Raw genomic sequence first — 21,005 nt, 5'->3', positions numbered from 1 at the left:
AACACAGTCAGTACAAAGAGAGTTGGGTTTTGAATACACAGCATTGCTACAGAGTCCACACCCTTAACCATTAAGCTGCTTTGGTCCAGATAGTAAACATGTGCACCCTGGGAGGCCATCCAGAGTGAGAGTCTGGACAAAACACACAGTGAGGAAGAAATTTAGGACTGCCTGATGGTTTTGCGAGTGGCAGTCCTGAGGCTAGAGCACATTGCTGCTGGGTATTGATCTGAAGACAGGGAAAACATAAAAAATGGAGGGAACAGGAAAGGTCAGGATTTTGGAGGGAAACTGAAGGTGAAAGTCAGTGTTGGATACATGCCAAGTCAGGCAGCAGAGAAACCTAAGCAAAAGCAAAGGTAAAAGATTCAGAGACGGAAACATGAAATTCAATGACATATGGGCAACAGTGGGAATGAGAAATAACACAGAAGTGAACGTGCTACCTCTGTGCTTTCGTTCTTTTCCAAGCAAGCTTCTCAGGTCAGGCACTAGAGTGAGGACTGTAAGCACCATGACCCTTGCCGGTTCATTTTGTATTTCCCGTTCACCACATAATCTAGTTCTCTGTAGGAGTATGTGAAATATATCTATGCTGCATATCTGACATGATCTTAACTATCCAAATCCATTTCCTGGCTGCAGAAACCAACAATTTTGAAAATATATATATATATATATATATTTTTTTTTTTTTTGGACAGACAGATCACAAGTCGGCAGAGAGGCTGGCGCGGGTGGGGGTGGGGGGGAAGCAGGCTCCCTGCTGAGCAGAGAGCCCAATGCAGGGCTCAATACCCATCCCAGGGCCCTGGGTTCATGACCTGGGCCGAAGGCAGAGGCTTTAACCCACTGAGCCACCCAGGGGCCCCAATTTTCAATATTTTCATAGAAACTTTTTTCTTTTTTTAGAGACTTTATGTTTTTTAAGGTTAGGTTTGTTTGTTTTTTAAGATAAAAGCCTGGGGAAAAAAAAAGATAAAACCCTGGTCCAGAATCCAGCCTAATTCAATCCTAGCTGAATCACTGTAATATTCTCACAGCATTGAGGAAGACTCATTTAATAGAAGTGAGTGATAGCTCAAAGAATCCATAAGAAGGGTAGCAGGTTTCGCCATCCCAAAATATGCCACTTGGGCTTGAGGATTATTTTGAGTTAAGGGCAATCAAGACATAGCTGACTCAAGAAAAACTTCTAGGTCTTCCTTAACTACCTAAATGAATTTAGATAGGGGGCCTGGCCCAGAAAGAAATCTATTACTTGAGATAACTTTACATCTGAAAGTCCTGACTATTCGATAGAACAAACCACTAATTACCCAACATGGGCTCTTCCTATTGCCTTGTGAATGACCCACCTCTCCTTTGAAGCCCTAGGCCCCTGTGCTATTCCTCAGCTCAGGACAGCTTTTAAGCCTCAACTGCCTTACTTGTCTTTGGATCTCATATCTCTGGGACTCCCATATATATGAAATTAAATTTTGTTTTTCTCCTGTTAATCTGTCTTATGTCAATTTAATTATTAGACCAGCCACAGAACCTAGAAAGGAAGAAAGAAAAGGTTTTCTACCCTGACACATAACACCCATCGGAAGGCTCGGACATCATTTTTATTACATCAATGATACTGAGTAAAAGGTTAACAGTAGAGGAAAAAATGCTTAAGAAACTTGCACAAAGGTGTGTCCTGGCAAGTTTACTTGTCAGAAGACCTGATGATTCTGGTTTGTAAGGTCTGTATGCATCAAATACTTTAACATAGGTCTTTTGGGAGGTTTTAAAAATGAAAGACTTTGAAGGCCTGTAAGATAAGTTAAGGGATTTATGAATAAATGGCAGGAAATTATGAATACTGACATCTTCTAGTTCCTTCTCTGAGCTTTAGTCTTCTGAGTGACACAACAATTCATCTGATAATTACATAATTGCTACCATGACAATAACTTGACTCTTTCAGGAACACTGTGATCAAAGACCACAACTATAAGCCTACCATGCGTTGTGTCTTGACCTTCTGAACCTCACAGGGCTGGGGAGCTTGCTGTTATCCCACCTGTTAACCAAAGTCCTTTTTTTTTCCCAAGATGATCAGGATAGACCATTTCGCATGATTATAAGCATCTCAAGGGCAGGAGATTGCATGCCTTGCTTTTTTGGTGAGTTGATGACTCACTCTTTTCCCAAGGCTCTCTTTGAAGGAAGGCACACATTAACTTTATTTTTATTATTTTTTTTAGATTTTATTTATTTATTTGAGAGACAGCATGCATGAGAGGGAAGAGGGTCAGAGGGAGAAGCAGACTCCCCACTGAGCAGAGAGCTTGACAGGGGTCTCAGTGACCTGAGCTGAAAGCAGGTGCTTAACTGACTGAGCCATTCAGGGGTCCTGCACACACTAAGTTTAAAAGGGGCTTCTGGAGTACATGACCTTGAAGAACACTTTTCGGCTTCTTTTTTTTTTTTTTAATTTTTTTATTTTTTATAAACATATATTTTTATCCCCAGGGGTACAGGTCTGTGAATCGCCAGGTTTACCCACTTCACAGGACTCACCAAAGCACATACCCTCCCCAAGTCCATAACCCCACCCCCCTTCTCCCAACCCCCATCCCCCCAGCAACCCTTTTCGCTTCTTAATGCTTTTATTTTACTAAAAACAAAATGCTCTCTCAGTATAAATACATATTTGAAAATCGTTGTGGATTTTAGTGTTAAAGACTGCTCCAACACTGGCCACAGTTTTTTTCTTCATGTTTAGGGAATCCGACAGTATTGGGAAAGTTTTTCAAATAATTTCCTTGATTCTTCAATCATCTATTTTTGTAGTCTGAAAGCCTTTGTAGCTGTGGGCAACTTAACCTTGGGCCACACATGCTAAAAATAGCCTGGGGGTTTTTGACCCTTCCTGGCTGTGTGCTTATCCATAAGAACAGAGCATTAATAGTTTATCCTCCTTAGAAACAATTCATTTTCCTTCTTTTCTCTTTATGATGGTGTAGGGGCCAAGGGCAGGCCACCACAAGACAGACCACTCTGGCATGAAGATTATTATAAGCTGAAGGCAACTGAGACCCTGAGGGCTCAAGAGAAACTTTTGCCCTTCCCTTAACTACATAGAAGACTAGAAATTGAGGGTCTTTTCCAGAATAAGGGTTATTAGCAGAAGTAAGTTTTATCTGAGTGATCCATCTGTATGGCAGGGTAAACATCTAATTACCAAACATCTGTTCTTCTTATTGAAAGACCCCCCCCCAGTCTTTAAATAATTAACTGCTCTTTTGTTGTGTAAGAGTACCCCTCCTCCCCTTGCAGTGAAAAGACCCTTCCCCCAGGGTTGAATTCAATGTAACTGCTCTTTTGCCTTTCTGTAACTGCTTGGCTTTTAGGGCATGACACTTGACTCCTGTTTGAACAAGATACCCTCTCCTAATAGCAGGGGCATGGTCATGTAGGCAGGGGGCCACATAGTCACGTAGACAGGATGTCTTTCTGCTGAGTAATAAGGTCTAACTTCCCCTCTTTGTTTCCCCTTCCCGCCTTTCTCTTCGCGCGAGGGGGTCTTCCAGGGCCAATCCACTAACACCAAGTATGCCTTTTTCAAAAGTTCAAACTGTCCACCAATCAGTTGCGCCCCACCCAAAACTTGTTTGTACCTGTCTATAAAAACCCGGCACCACCCCAGCCGGGTGTGCTCAGCTAGCAGGAGCTGCTGACCACCCGCAGGCGCCTGCGTAACAATGAAGAACCTCTTGCTGATTGCATCTAGTGGCAGTGTTGGATTCTTGGGTAAGGGGATCCGCGGGTCTTTCATTATCATTTTGTGAATTACATTCCTTTCCTCTGAAGTCCCAGAGCCCTACCCCCTTCTTAGTTCAGGATAACAAATATGCTTCATTTTGCCCGTCTTTGGAATGTCCATGTCTGTAAGGATTTCCCATACGGACACTATTGAATTTGATTTTCTCCTGTTAATCTGTCTCATGTCAATTTGATTCTTAATTCAGCTAGAAGGACCCTTAAGAAGACAGGAATTCTTGGTCCCTGACAAGCAATTCTTTACTGTTACTCCTACCGAGTCCTAAAAAGAAATGCGTTGTCCAAGTGAACAGATTTTTATGTGTCCTCTATCTTCTCTCCACTCTTTCCCTTCTTGAGAAATAATTCGGACTCTTTAATTAGAGCATATTCAAGAGAGTGACCAAGATGGTGGAAGTACTGTATCATCAGAAAGGAAAAAGAAATAAAAGAAACTAAGCAAGTTGCATCAAGGGAAGTAAAGCCTCGGAAGGATCATGGCAAAGGTCCACAAACTTTTGATGGGCTGTTTTGGGGCAGAGATTAAAAGTATAGAACTGGGGTCAAGGGGTGGGCAGATAGTGAAATAGGGATGCTTTCTAATAGGTTTTTTCAGAGATAGAACTGGCTTCCTTGAGAGGGAATATGATCCAGTATAAAGTGACTGATCACTTAGCAATATGTTATGGAATGGTTCAATTAAATGTTGTTTCTGTCCTTTCGTATGTATCATATTTCTACGCTCAACTCCTTTATTGACTATATATGTTAAGCTACAGAAAGAAACAATCATTGCTACCTGTCCTTACTTTTCCCCTCTACTCACATCTCCCAAAGGTAGACTCTTTTAATATTGTAGTCTCCTGACAACAGAGGTGTCTGTTTTAATAGCTTTCAGTAGCATTGTTCAAAGAGAATCTATTGCCCAATAAAGTTGGAGGGGGGCAATCTTCAATGTACTCTTTCTTTTTCAACCTCAAAGCGTCTAGGATTAAACTTGTGCTTTGAAATTAAAATCATTATAAATTTGCTGAGTAAGAGAATGCCAAGTATACTTGTTCCCAAAGCTGGAAACTTTTCACTTAGCATAATGTAGGAAAAAAACCACTTTTCTTTTGTATCGCACATGAAAAATTTCTGCAATGAAGGCAAAGCTCCAAGTTCACAACTGTTTTGTGAAAAAAAAAAAAAAAAACAAACAAGCCCAAACTGGAGTCATTTGCCTCCCCTCCCCAATAGCAAACCAAGACTTAATTACAGTTTTGACCTATCTCAGGAGTGTGACCTTTTAAAAGTCAATTTGAAATTTCCCCCGATCAGCACCAGTGACTTCATCTGCATGATAAAAAAACAACAACAGTAACAACAAAAACCCCTCCCGGTCCCTGTACTCAGCCCCTAAAGAAAGTGTCCAGGCTTGAACCAAACCTTTCTTTATTTCTCTCGTTAATAATTTCTTGCACCACCCTCCTTCCTATAAAAACCTTCCATTTTGAGCTACTGCTCAGAGTTTCCCTATTCACGAGTCATTTAATAAAGCCAATTAGATCTACAAATTTACTCAGTCGAATTTTGTTTTTTAATAGTCTCCACTTTGAACAAATTCAATATATATTTATACATATTTTAACCCTGTGCCTACTGTGTTGGGCTTGCTGTGGAATCAGATTTTAGTGCAGCAGATATGGTACTCAACCAAAATCTATCTTCCTTGAGTTATCATTAATGAATAATAACTGAGCGTTAGTTTTTTAATGACTAATCAATTAATTACTGTTAATCTTGGGAAGATACTACACATGCTAAAGTTATCCAAGCCAGAAAAAACTGTCAAGAAGTACTGCAATGGGGAATCCCTCAGACATAATTCTTAACACTAAAGGAAGAACCTTCAAAGAAAGAACACAATCTTTGGGGCACCTGGGTGGCTCAATGGGTTAAAGCCTCTGCCTTCAGCTCGGGTCATGATCTCAGGGTCCTGGGATGGAGCCCCGCATGGGGCTCTCTCCTTGGGGGGGAGCCTGTTTCCTTCTTTCTCTCTGCCTGCCTCTCTGCCTACTTGTGATCTGTCTGTCAAATACGTAAATAAAATCTTAACAACAACAACAACAACAACACAATCTTTGACTTAAAGTTTCCCATTATTTTTGATTGGTTTGTTAATTTCCAACAATAATAAATAGCATTTAACTTCCTATCTCCTGCGTACAAGTTCTGTGCCAAGCTCTTCACATTTCTTGTCTTCTTTCATCCTTAGAACACACTAAAGAGTTGCCACCATTGTTTTCCCATTGGCTAGTATCAGGAAACTGAAGCTTAGGGATGTGATACGCCAACCCCAAGATTCTGGGTAAAGCCCAACAAGGGATTCATATTTGATTCTCTAGCCTGAGCTAGTCATGTATCCACTGTGTTATCCATTGCGAAGGCCCTAATGCTATTGTGCTTATTTTGTTTAGAGTAAACTGATGTGGAAAAGCACAGTATTTTTTTGGTTCCCAATTCTTTCCCTCACATTACAGGTTCAGGACTACTCAAGCTTAGAAGGTGACACTCACCCCGTTTGTGAAGGAGAACACTGGCGTGCCGACGTCCATTTCCATTTTCAACATAACAGGAGTAATTTCCCAAGTCACCTTCTTCTACAGAGTCCACAATTAATGAGATGGAAACTTCCTGTTCCCCGAGATGCTCCTTGAGAATTCTAAAATATAAAGGAAAACGAAACAAAAAACCCCACACAAACATACACAGACGTGAAAGAGAAAAAAAAAATTAGATGAATCTAAATCTGAAGTGAAAATACCTACAGCATCTGTGCTTTAAATTTGGCTACGGTTGATGCTATCGTAATTAAATTATATTATGCGCTTTTCTTCTTCATTTCTAATGAGGAAGCTTGTTTTTGAAGATGCTAATGAAGTTGCAGTTAATTATATCTCTTAGCAGGACAATCACACTGTCATAATAAAGAGGCGAGAAAGACCTTAAGAAAACTTTACAAACTGCTTTCCTTTTAAGAAATATGATATAGTAAAGGTGAGAGAAAAAATTCTAATGTCTTAGGCTGGAAGACTAATTATATAGGTCAGGTTGGGTTAGGTTTTTTTGTTTTTTTCAAAAAAAAAAATAGAAGATTTTGGAGCTGTTTTGACATTTCACTTGAAAGTTCTCTAGCCTGGCTTTTTTCCTTTTTTCAAACGATACAAATCAATTGCCTATTTTAAAAGAATCATGAAATTATAAGCCCATAGACTTAATATTCTGAGGAGGTGCTTAATTCTAACATTAAAATGAATGGTAAACACTAACTTCACTGTCAAAGGGTTTCATAATCTTTTAGAGTGAATGGAAACCTCCAAGTGAGGCTCCCTTTCCCTGCGTGGAAGGTTTCCACCTCCACCCTCTCATCTGTTTGGTAACTCATATTGCACCATACTTCCTAATGTAGAATTACACCTTTCTAGACCCTTTCTTCAGCACCCACAAAAAGAGGGGGAAAGTTAGGAAGTTTATTGTTCTCTTTTAACGTTAAACATCTTAAAGTATATGGTTAAAGGATAATAGCGAACTTATAAATGTGAAAAATGGTACAGGAATGTTATAGCACGTATTGGAGAATTGTCCATCTAGGTATTTCTGAACCCAACTGGAGTGCAATATTCTTGTGTATTTGTTGCCAGGAAGAAGATCCCAATAAAAATAACCTTATATGACAGTTTTATGTTTTTTATTTGCTATTGTAAAACTTTTTCACTTACACCTTTGATCAGGTTTTAAAGATCCTCACATTTAGGAAGAGGAACCTTAGCTTAAATGCTCATATATACCCAGAAGATGTGACCTTCAGATCGGTGAATGTTTATACACGATCAGCATTTTGATTCTTTTTTTTTTTTTTTAAAGATTTTATTTATTTATTTGACAGAGAGAGATCACAAGTAGGCAGAGAGGCAGGCAGAGAGAGAGGAGGAAGCAGGCTCCCCGCTGAGCAGAGAGCCCGATGCGGGACTCGATCCCAGGACCCTGAGATCATGACCTGAGCCGAAGGCAGCGGATTAACCCACTGAGCCACCCAGGCACCCAGCATTTTGATTCTGTTATAACTTAATTATTATTTATAATGCTTGCTTACTTATACTATGATTAAAGATGAGTATTTATGTCCAAGCATAAGTTTAGTTATAATTGAATACCTCAATACTTAAAAGTGAATGCATAAATAAGTTTTTAAAAAGAGGTTTAAAGATTACACCCTCAAAATACATGGTATTTTAAAAAAAAAGATTTTATTTATTTACTTGTCAGATAGCACAAGCAGAGGGAGAAGCGGGCCCCCAATGAGCAGGGACCCCGACGTGGGACTTGATCCCAGGACCCTGGGATCATGACCTGAGCCGAAGGCAGAGATTCAACCAACTGAGCCATCCAGGCATCCAAATAGATGGTATTTTTTAATGGTCATTCTTTATCATTCCCACTATATTAATATTTAGACCTAAAGTAGGTCTAAAAAAGACAATGAAAACATTTTATGTATCCTTTATCATTCTTATCAAGTGCTTTATGGTCTACTTGATGGCTCAAATATGTAAAAACACATAAAAGGAAATGAAAGAGACTGTGTTTGGTTGAGTCCTTGTTAATATTTCTTCTTGACAATTTTCTAAAAAAGAGCTCATAAACAAAAGGCACAATATCACATTTTCCACATTTGATGGCATTTTGGTCTGTCTCATATTCAGTTTATTTCTTAGGGAAAAACTCTTTTCTATTTCCCTTAAGTTCTTTGCAAATGGCATTCATGTTTTGCAATTCTACAGTCAGTCTCCACAGTGTTTTGCCTCTTGGCAATTCAATGTTGAGATATTTTTATTATAATAGTAACCCCCCCCCAAACAAGGAAGACCCCTTTATTTTCCTTTAGCTCACTTTCTGTTCACTAACAGAGCAAATGTTAACTTTGACTGTACTAGTTAAAAGAAAAAAATATTTTTACCTAATGTCACTTTCCCAAACTCGATTTTCATCCAGATCTTCAATAAACTTCTCTCCTTTCATCCAGTAAATTAAAGGACTGACATCTCCACTGTACCCAAAGAAAGCTCTGCAGGTTAGATTAGCTGAGTCGCCTGCAGAGAGAAGTGATGGAAATGTGTTATAAAACTATTTGTACACTCTTCTTTTAGGCAAACTGGCAGGTAACATTTTAATCACCTCATTGATTTAATGAAACATTTACCTAAAATGTTTTTTCAGCTATTTTTAATCCTTGTCAAATTTACAGAATATGTGCTTTTGACAGCTTGTTTAATGAAATGGGAGTTACTTGTACGATTTTGAAGAAAACTGGTCAGCTATTTTAGAGAAGGTTCTTCCAGTTATGCTTGCCTCATGTTTTTACGTGATTAGATTTAAGTTATGAATTATTGGGAATGATACCACAGAGGTGATGTGCCCTTCTCAATGTATAGTATCAGAGGGTACAGAATGTTAGTAATGACAGGATTTCACAGGGCAGTTAGAAGGTGTTTCTTAGTCCTTACTGCAGGAAATGGAAAGGAAACAGAATCGATGTGAAAAAGAAGGAACTGTAAATCCAGGTGCACCTAAAAATTTTATTAACACGTTTTTGCTATATATGGAGTAATGTTCTAATTAAGGAAACTAACATATGCTCAGGTAGAAATGTACATTTTAAAAAACAAACGAAGAACTCATGAGAGTAAATACTTGGGATTTTTATTAGATATAAAATCAATGATGCTACTGTGGAGATTAGTTTCTTTTAACATGCTACTCAGGAGAAACCACTGTAATGATGAAGACAGATTGGTTGATTACTTAATAAGGTATGTGGAAGTCCCTGACTAAAAGGCAGAAGTGAATTTAATACCCGCGAAAGTAAGGTCTATTTCTGGACAGATTAGACCATTCTGCATTTACTTGGTTCCCCCAAGCCTTGGCTGGCATCAGAGAACTGAAATATTCCTGTACATGAAGTTTTAAGATCCTGGTGCCTCCAAGTCGAGTCAGAAAATGGGCAACAAGATGGGAAGCCATAAGGGCCTACTCCAGCTTGGACTGGGACAAAGAAACTCTTAGGGTATGTAGAGTGCCAAGAGTGAGTTGCCCCAAGATGGGCCGCTTTGGCATACTGATTATTTTAAATAAAAATTACTTAAGAGACAGCCCATACAAGAAGGACATTCCTCTGTGTCCAGCCCATACAAGAAGATCTTCCTCTGTGTTGGTGAAAGCACAACATGAATCTCCCAAGTGAAAGGTCCCCTTCCTGAACCAGAAAGTAAAGAAGACACCCTTATCGCCAGAGACCGAGTTAGAGCTGTAAGAACAACCCTCGTTAACTTTTTACCTATGTTCAACTGAAGCCCAAATCTGTTTAGAATTCCTTACTAACTGAAGTTTTCAGAGTTAAATTTTCTTTGTCCTGTCAATTTCTCACAAATTTATTGGATCTTTGTCTAAAAATTATAAAAGCTACCTGCCTTGGTCATTTCTTTAGGAATCAATTTCATTATTGGGCCTCCATGAGCACATAATAAAACTGGGTATTTTTTCTCCTGTGAATCTGTCTCATACCAATTCCTAGTCCAGCAGGAAGACTTTTTGAGTGGTAGAGAAAGAATTTTTCCTTTCCCTCAGGTACTATAAGAGTGGATGAAAGCTGAGCACCAGTGACACCTTCTTTTGCATCTGAAGCAAGCAGATTTTCTCAATTTCATAGATTCTTGAAAAGATTCTCAAGGACACTGACAACTAAATGACCTTAAAGTGCAAAGAAGGAGAGTCCTAAAGACTGGAAACCTCAGAGCTAAGTTATGAGTTAATAGTGGACATCTCCTGAAATTGTGCTTATGAGTGACTGCATATCTGATAAAAAGTTATATCCAAAATATATAAAGAACTTACAATACTTAATACCTCCCCAAAATAATCCAATAAAAAATGGACAGTAGAGATGAACAGCCATTTCTCCAAAGAAGACATGTAGATGGCCAACAGACACATGAAAAGATGCTCACCATCACTGATCGTCAGGGAAATAGAAATCATGACTATAATGAAATATCACCTCACACTTGTCAGAATGGCTAAAATCCACAACACAAGAAACAAGAGGCATGGATGTGGAGAAAGGGGAATGCTCTTGTACTGCTTGTGGGAACGCAAGCTGATATAGCCACTATGGAAAACAGTATGGAGGTTCCTCAAAAAGTTAAAAATAGAAATACCAGCAACTGCACCATTAGGTATTTACCCAAAGAATATGAAATACTAACTCAAAGGGATATATGCACCCCAGTGTTTTCATTGACTGATGAATGGATAAAGAACATGCAGCATATATAAAAAACAGAATATTACTCAGTTTTAAAGAATGACAGCTTGTCATTTGCAATCACATGGACAGAGTTCGAGTATTATGTTAAGCAAAATAAGTCAGTCAGAGAAATACAAATACCATATGATTTCACTCATACGTGGAATTTAAGAAAGGAAACAATCATAGGGGAAAAAAAAGAGAGGCAAACCAAGAAACGGACTCTTAACTCTAGAGAACAAACTGCTGGTTACCAGAAGGGAGGTGGATGAGGGGATGCGTGAAACAGGTGATGTGGACTAAGGAGGGTGCTTGTGGTGAGCACCAGGTGATGTCTGGAGGTGTTGAATCACTATATTATACACCTGAAACTAATATTACACTGTAAGTTAACTAATTGGAATTCAAATAAAAACTTAAAAAAATAAATTCTATTCTTCAAGTTCTACAATAAGAACATTTTTATTGGATAAAATTAATATCATTATCATAACTATGTCCATTGTATAAGAACGATTTGTAAATAAATTCTTGCTTATCTAATACTTCTAAGATGACGTGATAGAGCTTTCTCCTTTTATCTCTGTTTATGTCTGCATATTCTCCAAGTAAGTCATACCTCATGGATTTTGAACCTATATACATTAGTGACAAGAAAATCCAGAAAATGTCTACAAGCTTTTAAGAGGCAAAACGGAGCTTTAAGTAGGTTACAAAATAGATAATTGAAGGTCAATCTTATTGACTGGAAATGAACTGTGGGTTTCTATGGGAAGTGTCAATCCAATGTTACAAAACAATTTAAAATCTAATATTCTTTGCTTCTGCCTTTTTATAAGAGGGCCAGCTTTTATGCAGAGTCAAGATAGTCATGTATTCAACAGTAAATCTCAAAATACTACCTGGTGTGATGATTAACATCACATGTCAACAGAATCAACATATATTACAGAGTTTTCAATTTGTATATATATCAATAATTTACATAATCTGTCTTTCAAGAGATCAAGTTTTAGGGTTTTTTTTTACATTTTTAAAATATTTTATTTATTTTTATTTTTTTTTTAAGATTTTATTTATTTATTTGACAGAGAGAAAGATCACAAGTAGGCAGAGAGGCAGGCAGAGAAAGAGGGGGAAGCAGGCTCCCTGCTGAGCAGAGAGCCAGATGTGGGACTCGATCCTACAGGACCCTGAGATCATGACCTGAGCCAAAGGCAGAGGCTTAACCCACTGAGCCACCCAGGTGCCCCAAGTTTTAGTTTTTAGATAGGAGTAAGTGACTGGAACTCATACATAGAAATCTCCAGAAACTGCCTAATTTCCCATTACAGTTTTACTAAATATGGAGGTTTATAAATAATGATCATGCCATTAGCAACTCAGCTTGATATTAGTTAGCAGAGAGGTGAACGGAATCTCTCAGTGAGATCAGAATTTGTCTTTCCTGTCACTATCCCACCTTCCCAGAGAAAGTGATTTTTCCATACCTAATTCTTTATGTCTCTCATTTGCAAACTTTGTGCTGCCACACCTAGGAAATGGCTACTGCACCCATCATGAGGAATGATTTGCTTTCTCAGTCATCTTTGCTCATCTGATCTTTCGCTACCTACCTTGCCTTGATCGCCGGTACTGGAGTTATCTGCAGTGTTATAGGGACACCTAGGGGAAATCTAAGCAGACTTGGCCTGGGCTTGCTGTGGGTCAAATAGTGGAATTCATGGAAGGAATAAAAAAGAGGGTGGAAGGAAAAACAGAAAAGCACTCCAGGCTGAGAGAAAATAGCATGAATGAAAGAATACCAAGGAACTTTGGAGGAAATAAATAACTTTGGAAGGACTGAAGCTCAAGTGTATGTGGGGATGGGGATTGGAGCACTGACTAGACCAGAGCAGTGGCAGCCCTATCCAATTCCATGGAGGCCATGTTGAAGAGTTGGGCCTTCCATTTAAAGGCATAAAGATAAAAAATAGCTGGGTAAGCTGGGGAAAGGTTTCAAGTAGGAGACTGACATAATCACATCTGAATTCTAAGGAAATCACTCTTACTGTATTTGCAAAACTGGGATTGGATCATGTGATGTCCAAGTTTTCGTGTCCGAGAGACCACCAAGGAGCCAACACCGATGCAATCACACGAGGGTTGATTTTACAAGCTTAAGCTTGGGCCCAAGTATACCTGACTCTGCGGAGTAGGGACTTGGACCCTGAGGCTAGTTAAGGCAGGGCTTTTTTTTGGGTCATTACAAGAGGCTTTTGCGGGAGGAGGAGGAGAAGTTTCAGACTTTTCTGCAGTAAGTTGATTAGCTGTTGCCTGGGTGTTGCAGGGTGAGGTACTTTCTAAACTAAAGTTTTCTGAACTAAAGCGGGGGGGGGGGCGGTCCCTGGAACTTAAGTACAGTAGGGGAAAGTTCAGCCCTTGGGCCTGAGATGGCTGCCAAAGCTAAGATGGCTGTGCTTGTGCTAATGCTAAACTCGAGGTGGGATGGCCTTAATTTCCTTGGCCTCCACAGATCAGAGGGAAGAAAGAAGGATTTAGAATGTTACAATACTTCAGGATCACATAAGGAACAGTTTTCGCAAAGCTTGGATTATTTCCACATAATTTCTTAAAAGGTGATAGCAGTGAGTATAGATCACTATGCTCTTTATCAATATGATAGGACACCTTTCAAAGTGGAGATTAAATAGAAAGCCTGATAAGGTGGAAAAGCATACTTTTTATTTTTTAAATTTACATGCATCAGTATGTGTGTAGGGGGAAGACAGAGAGAGAGAGAGAGGTAGACTGGGGCATTGCCAGCCGCTTCTCAATGCAATCAGGACAGAAAGTCAACTTGAGCAGAGCTCTGTTCCGTGAATAGATTTTTGAGTGTGATTTCTTTCAATTATACTTACTTGTGTGGCTGCACAAAAGGAGACCATGCTCCTTCTTAAGCACAGCTATGCTCACAGGAAAGGACAGTAGAAGCCAGTGAAGTCAGTCCTGAGAGAATGACTTCACTGTGCCAGGTAAAGTGCCAGGTAAAGTCCCGCTCACACCTGAGCCTCCCCAAGTGCCTAAGTGTTGGGGAGGAAAGCTGTGTCCATCCAGTAAGTACTGTTCTTTTTAGAAGTGATGGCCAGGGTGCCTGGGTGGCTCAGTGGGTTAAGCCTTTGCCTTTGGCTCAGGTCATGATCTCAAGATCCTGGGATCAAGCCAGGGAGCCTGCTTCCCCCTCTCTCTCTGCCTGCCTCTCTGCCTACTTGTGATTTCTCGATCAAATAAATAAAATCTTAAAAAACTAAGAAATGGTGGCTCATCACAGGAGTGTCAAGGAACTGTGACTTTGGGCCCCCAGTGTGTATTATCTATGTTTGAAAGTAGGAATAAAGGACTATCATCCCTTCCTGTCAGGTCGAATAAGAACTGAGAGGTGATGGAAATTCCTGGAGCAAGGAGGGACCCGGGGAGAGATGATGTACTTGCACCCAATAAGGGCAGATGGGAAAATTAGGAAAACAGAATGGGGAGATTTTATTTAGGGTATTAGGCAGTTGGGAAATAGGAATTAAGAAATTCAAAATGACACCACTGTGTTTATATCTTAGGTTGAGGAAGCAGGACGTGTCTGTTATTTACAAGTTTTTAGCATCTGAGTTCTAGGAGCAGTCCATCAATGATTCATTTCACATTCTCATGCTTTTTAACATTATATTATTTGCTTTAAATTTGTCTCATTTCCATTTCTTCCAAAAGTATGACTTGGCTTTTCTAGAAATAGTCATTCTGTTTTTTCTCCTCCCATAGCCCTTAGGACATATCTGTATTTTATGATAATATATTCCTTCCAATATCTGGTTTGTTTGCATGCCTAACCCAGCAACTAGAGTATTTATTCCCCAGAGGCAGAAATTATATGTGTATTTACCTTTTTGTATTACTAGGACCCATTACAGTGTCTTGAATGTGTTAGAAACTCAATAAATACTTTGAAATTAATAACCTGCTTAATATCTCTTGCACTTGCATTTTCCCTTGGTTCCTTTCTTTCAAAGCTTCATTAATTAAAGGTTACATGTCTCCATCCTATCTCAACAGGCCCAGTCTGTCTTGTAAACTAGCCTCCAACATTGCAAATGCAGAGCCTCCTCATTCAGATGTTATTTCACTTGAGGGCTGGAGCTGCTTCATACCAGCTTGTAGGAATCAGTTACTACAGTTTTCAGAAATTCTGTAAGTAGGTTGTTAAAAATCAAATGATGGAAACTTATAATGAGCTACACTGTATTTCTTTTTTAAAGATTTTATTTATTTGAGAGAGAGAGAGAGAGAGAGAGAGGGCATGAGCAGGGGGAGGATCAGAGGGAGAAGCAGACTGCAGGCTGAACAGGGATCTGACTTGGCTCCATCCCAGAACCCTGGAATCATGACCTGAGCTGAAGGCAGATGCTTAACTGACTGTGCCACCCAGGTGCCCCTTAATTTTACTGAATTAAAAACAAAGGTCTTGGGGCGCCTGGGTGGCTTAGTGGGTTAAAGCCTCTGCCTTCAGCTCCGGTCGTGATCCCAGGGTCCTGGGATGGAGCCCCACATCGGGCTCTCTGCCCAGCAGGGTGCCTGCTTCCTTTCCTCTCTCTCTGCCTGCCTCTCTGCCTACTTGTGATCTCTGTCTGTCAAATAAATAAATAAAATCTTTAAAAAAAAAAAACCAAGGTCTTAGACATTCAAAACTCAAAAACTTAATTTTGTTGCTACAGTATTCATCTATAGTATTTGTATGGCAGGAATACTATATAATAGTTTGCCACTGCACATCTTTTCCCAACTGCACATTTAGTGACATTACATTGGTAGCTGGCTATCAGCCATGGTGGGAGTATTTACCCCATAAATCGCCAAATGGTACTAATCATCCTATGATTTATTGTTTTGTTGCCTGTCTATGCTTAAGACAACATGGAGAAAATGTTAATAATGTAGATTAAACTTCAAAGCATCATGTCTATAGCTGTTAGATTGGTAAAAGCACAAACACAAAAATTCCTCTAATATCCAAAAACTATAATCTGATTCAGCAAAAACAAAAAACAAAAAACAAAAAACAAACTTGCTTACATCGTTGATGAACAAATAAAGTTCTGACATATATCTCCAATATCTCCCTCTTATCTGCCAATGTAAATTAAAGTACCAAAACCACTTAGATGTCAGAATTACACTTGGAGAACCAATGGTTAAACATTTACCAGCACACCACTCTCTTTAAAATTGTTCTCTCAGGGCACCTGGGTGGCTCAGTGGGTTAAGCCGCTGCCTTCGGCTCAGGTCATGATCTCAGGGTCCTGGGATCGAGTCCCGCATCGGGCTCTCTGCTCGGCAGGGAGCCTGCTTCCCTCTCTCTCTCTCTCTCTCTCTCTCTCTGCCTACCTCTCCATCTACTTGTGATTTCTCTCTGTCAAATAAATAAATAAAATCTTTAAAAAAAAAAAAACCGTTCTCTCAGAGTGCCTGGGTGGCTCAGTCGGTTAAGCATCAGACTCTTTGTTTTGGGGCCTTCCTCATATAGTAGTAGGGGACAGCATGTGGACGGGCCAAACAAAGAACAAAATGTACTGATTTTTGTAAACTCTTTTAAAAATAATAAATTGGATACATTTAAGTTGGATAATGCCATGATTTTGTACACACACATATACACACATGTAGTGAGATGATTACTACAGTCTGGCTAATTAACATATCGTTTCCTCACAGTTGCTTTTCTTTTCTTTTAAAGATTTTATTTATTTATTTGACACAGAGAGAGACAATGAGAGAGGGAATACCAGCAGGGGGAGTGGGAGAGGGAGAAGGCTTCCCACAGAGCAGGGAGCCTGATGTGGGTCTCAATCCCGGGACCCCAGGACCATGACTGGAGCCAAAAACAGACACTTAATGACTGAGCCACCCAAGTGTCCCTCACAGTTACTTTTCTATTTTTTTTTTTTTGTGGTGACAGCACCTGGAATCTACTCTCTTAGCATATGTCCAGCATTCAGTATAGTATTTTTAACTATATATATAGTTATACATATAACTATATATAATATTTTAACTATAGTCATCATACTGTGCATTAGATCTCTAGACTTGTTCATCTTAAATAATGGCAACTTTGCAACCACTGTTCTACTCTTTCCTTTTATGTACATGGCTTTTTTACATTCCACATGTAAGTGAGATCATGCAGTTTTTTTCTTTCTGTATCTGGCTTATTTCACTTAGTGTAATGTTTTCCAGGCTGATCCATGTGGCTGCAAATGGCAGGATCTCCTTTTTTTTTTTTTTTAAGAGTTTATTTATTTATTTGCCAGAGAGAAAGAGATCACAACTGGGCAGAGAGGCAGGAAGAAGGAGAGGGGGAAACAGGCTCCCCGCTGAGCAGAGAGCCCAACTCAGGGCTCTATCCCTGGACCCTGAGTTCATGACCTAAGCCAAAGGCAGAGGCTCAACTCACTGAGCCACCGAAGTGCTCCAGGATATCCTTTTTTTTTTTTTTAAGATTATTTATTTATTTGACAGAGATTACAAGTAGGCAGAGAGGCAGGCAGAGAGGAGGAAGCAGGCTTCCTGCTGAGCAGAGAGCCTGATGTGGGGCTCGATCCCAGGACCCCGGGATCATGACCTGAGCCGAAGGCAGAGGCTTTAACCCACTGAGCCACCCAGGTGCCCCCAGGATATCCTTTTTTAAAGCTGAATAAATTCCACTATGTGTAAGTACATATCTATATATCTGATTCAGCAAAAAACCTGAATATATATATACATATAGGTGTGTGTGTGTACATATACACACACACACACTCACAATTACTTAATCCATTCATCCATCAATGGGCACTTAGGTTGTTTCCACATCTTGGCTATTGTGAATGGCTAATAAGTATGTGATTCCCTAATCATCAGGGAAATGCAAATCAAAACCACAACGAGATATTACCCCACAGCTTTTAGGATGGCTATTTGATATATATATATATGTAAAAATAAATAACATATGTTGACAAGGATGGAGAGAAAAGGGAACTCTTTTTTACTCTGTTGGTGGGAATGTAAATTGGTACAGACATTATGGAAAAACAGTATGGAGTCTACTTAAAAAATCAAAAACAGAATTATCATCCAGCAATCCTTCTTCTGAATATATTCCCAAAGGAAATGAAATCACTACCTGGAAGAGATATCTGTACTCCTATGTTCATTGCAAAATGTACTTTAAAACAACAATAAAAGTAACATGATTTTTGTCCCTCTGGCAGAGACAGCACTTCGGAATTAATTATAATGCTCAGAAATGGTACCAGACTTAATGACAGGCAATGAGTTATCAGAATTGAATTATGGTCTGGAAACAAATATTAATTTCATGACACAACAAAAAATTGGGGTTTATTAAATAGTTAAATATTATTATAGAACAAATAAAAAGGAGAAAATTTATTATTTTATAAATCTGTGGAGGAAAAATAATTTCTTAGAATTAATCTAGAAATTACAAGCAGGTTCAAAATTGACTATTTGAATATATAATTCGTAAAATTTCAGTAGAATAGAAAAAAATCCAAAGAAAACTAAGACAACAGAGAATGATTATAAATTTTTCTTTATTGTGTTTGCTACCTAATGTGTGACTGAATATGTTTTCAATTAAAAACAAAAAACAATATAGAAGCTTTAACATAGTACCTATGAAGGTCATTAATAGAGTAATATTCCAGATCTTCAACTTGAAAACAATGATAGCCAGATTTTAACAGAATCTAGAGGAAAAGTTATTAGTGTTGCAACTCCTAATACTACCCTTAACCTTGTTTATTTTTGTAAATTTCCACTGAGTTTCATGCCAAGTTCTCTGTTATACTCCTAGATCTTCTATAATATCATTTCATTTAGACAAATATGTCTTCAGATTTTACATTTTTTTCTTACTTCAGTTAAGCCAGTGAGTTTCATACATTTCCCAAAAATCTTACCCCCCGCCCCCGCCACCAGATTTTGACTCAGCAACTCTGGAGGGTTATAAGGATTTTCATTTTTAACAAGCACTCCCAGGTGATTGTTTTGCGAGTGGTTACAGCTAAGTGTCTGGAACAATTTCTTTTCACCTTGGACTTTGATTGAAGTAGAATTGGGGCTCAGAAAAGCAACAAGATTGAAAAACATTTAGGCAGGGCCTTCAAGCAGGGAGAGAGGACAGGGAGGCTAGGGAAGAGGAAAGATGGGTTCATAATAATGACAGTGGTGGGGAGAGGGGTAGCTGGTATAGACGACAAGTAGGAAGTACAACTGAGTCACTGACGACGGGATCCAAGGTACAGAAATACATTTTCTTCCCTAAGTACTGTAGGAAAAGATTTGCGTTTCAGTGGAAAACTACTCATTTATCTACTGTACACTTTCCTGGGTTATCAGATTCTAGTTCTTCACTGCCTTTCAGCTACTTTTCAACTCTGTAAATTGTTGGTAACGGATATGCAAATGCTCTCATGTCAGGTAGTGATTTAATTGACTTCATTTCCCCTCTGCTCTCCTAGTTCCTTTCTACCCCCAAACCAGGGAAAAATCAATTTTTTCTTTACTTGGAATTCATCTCAACATTCCTCTATTCTGCATAATCTGATGTTTTAAATTACCTTTGAACTGGTTACCACATCTGCTTGGCTTCTTTTTCATATCATATGAACAAAATTTCTCTAACATGTATGAAAGTCATGATTATATATATTTCTGAAAGTTATCTGTCAACAGGAATACAATACATTGCTTATCACTGCCATTAAAGGAATTGATGCATGATACAACTCTGACATTTCTTTGATTACTGAAGGATTTTTTTTTTTCAGGTTTTACTTATTTATTTGACAGAAAGAGACCACAAGTAGGCAGAAAGGCAGGCATTGAGAGAGAGAGAGGGAAGCAGGCTCCCTGCCAAGCAGAGAGCCTGATGCGAGACTCGATCCCAGGACCCTGAGATCATGACCTGAGCCAAAGGCAGCAGCTTAACCCACTGAGCCACCCAGGCGCCCCGATTACTGAAGGATTTCATGAACATTTTCCTTATCCTTTTTTTTTCCAATGTAAGAATCAGCAATGTAAATTTATCTTTACTCTGTAAAGACTATTTAACTTGTTATCAATAGAAACTCCATCTTTTCTGTCTTTTGGTCTCTAATTTGCTACTAATATAAAGTCTCTGGTAACACATTTCTAGCTCATGATTCAGAGACTCAAGCACCACAGTTCTTTCTTTCCCTCTTCCATTTAGATATTGAAAAAACACCTTCAGTCTCATCTCTGAAACCCAATTGATAGCGCTAATGCTATTTACTACACTTAGCCAGATAAAAAGGAAATTATCATCAGAATTTCCCAAGTTACAGAGAAGAGAGAGACACATTAATTTAATTTTCCTCTCAATTTTGTTACTTTGTTTTCCTTCAAATAATAAGAGAAAAATTTAAGCTATGGCCTAGGGAGTCACGCACATCAAATATCAGTCAGCCAGGGCTGGAATCCTGAAGATAATGGTATTCTTGCTGTCTCAAGTTAATATCTGTAAAAGCTACAGTAAAATGCACTAAATGCTTTTGCTGCCTTTTTGGTAGAAAGGTGCTCTGTCAGCCCAATCTTACTAGGTTCAGAAGGAAGCATTTGAAAATTGATCATAAAAAATCATTTGCTATCTAAAATGAGAACAATGCTTGTCATAGGACAGGCTTTCAAGCAGGCCAGTGTGAAGGGGCCTTAAAGGAAAAATAATACGTTTTCCCTTCAACCAGTGGATTCCGATAGGCAGCAGGGACACTTGTTATTCAGGGCAACCTTTCTAATTAGGTATCAT

At 38.9% G+C, this 21,005-nt stretch overlaps 1 protein-coding gene across 1 annotated transcript in view; it reads right to left on the bottom strand.

The window, feature by feature from the left end:
- Window positions 1–21,005, bottom strand: part of IL1RAPL1 (interleukin 1 receptor accessory protein like 1) — a 1,495,797-nt gene that overhangs the window by 59,555 nt on the left and 1,415,237 nt on the right. Inside the window, exons 7-8 of the mRNA XM_045089428.1 lie at window positions 8,795–8,927; window positions 6,354–6,499 (exon numbers count right to left, since the gene is read on the bottom strand). Coding sequence (XP_044945363.1) covers window positions 6,354–6,499; window positions 8,795–8,927 — 279 coding nt within the window. The remainder of the gene's footprint in view (window positions 1–6,353; window positions 6,500–8,794; window positions 8,928–21,005) is intronic.

This window comes from Mustela putorius, unplaced genomic scaffold, assembly GCF_011764305.1.
Source record: "Mustela putorius furo isolate JIRA1106 unplaced genomic scaffold, ASM1176430v1.1 tig00003836_pilon_pilon_pilon, whole genome shotgun sequence".
NCBI lineage: Eukaryota > Metazoa > Chordata > Mammalia > Carnivora > Mustelidae > Mustela > Mustela putorius.
Note: the sequence above shows the minus strand (reverse complement) of the source record. Positions and strands in the feature narration are given on the sequence as shown.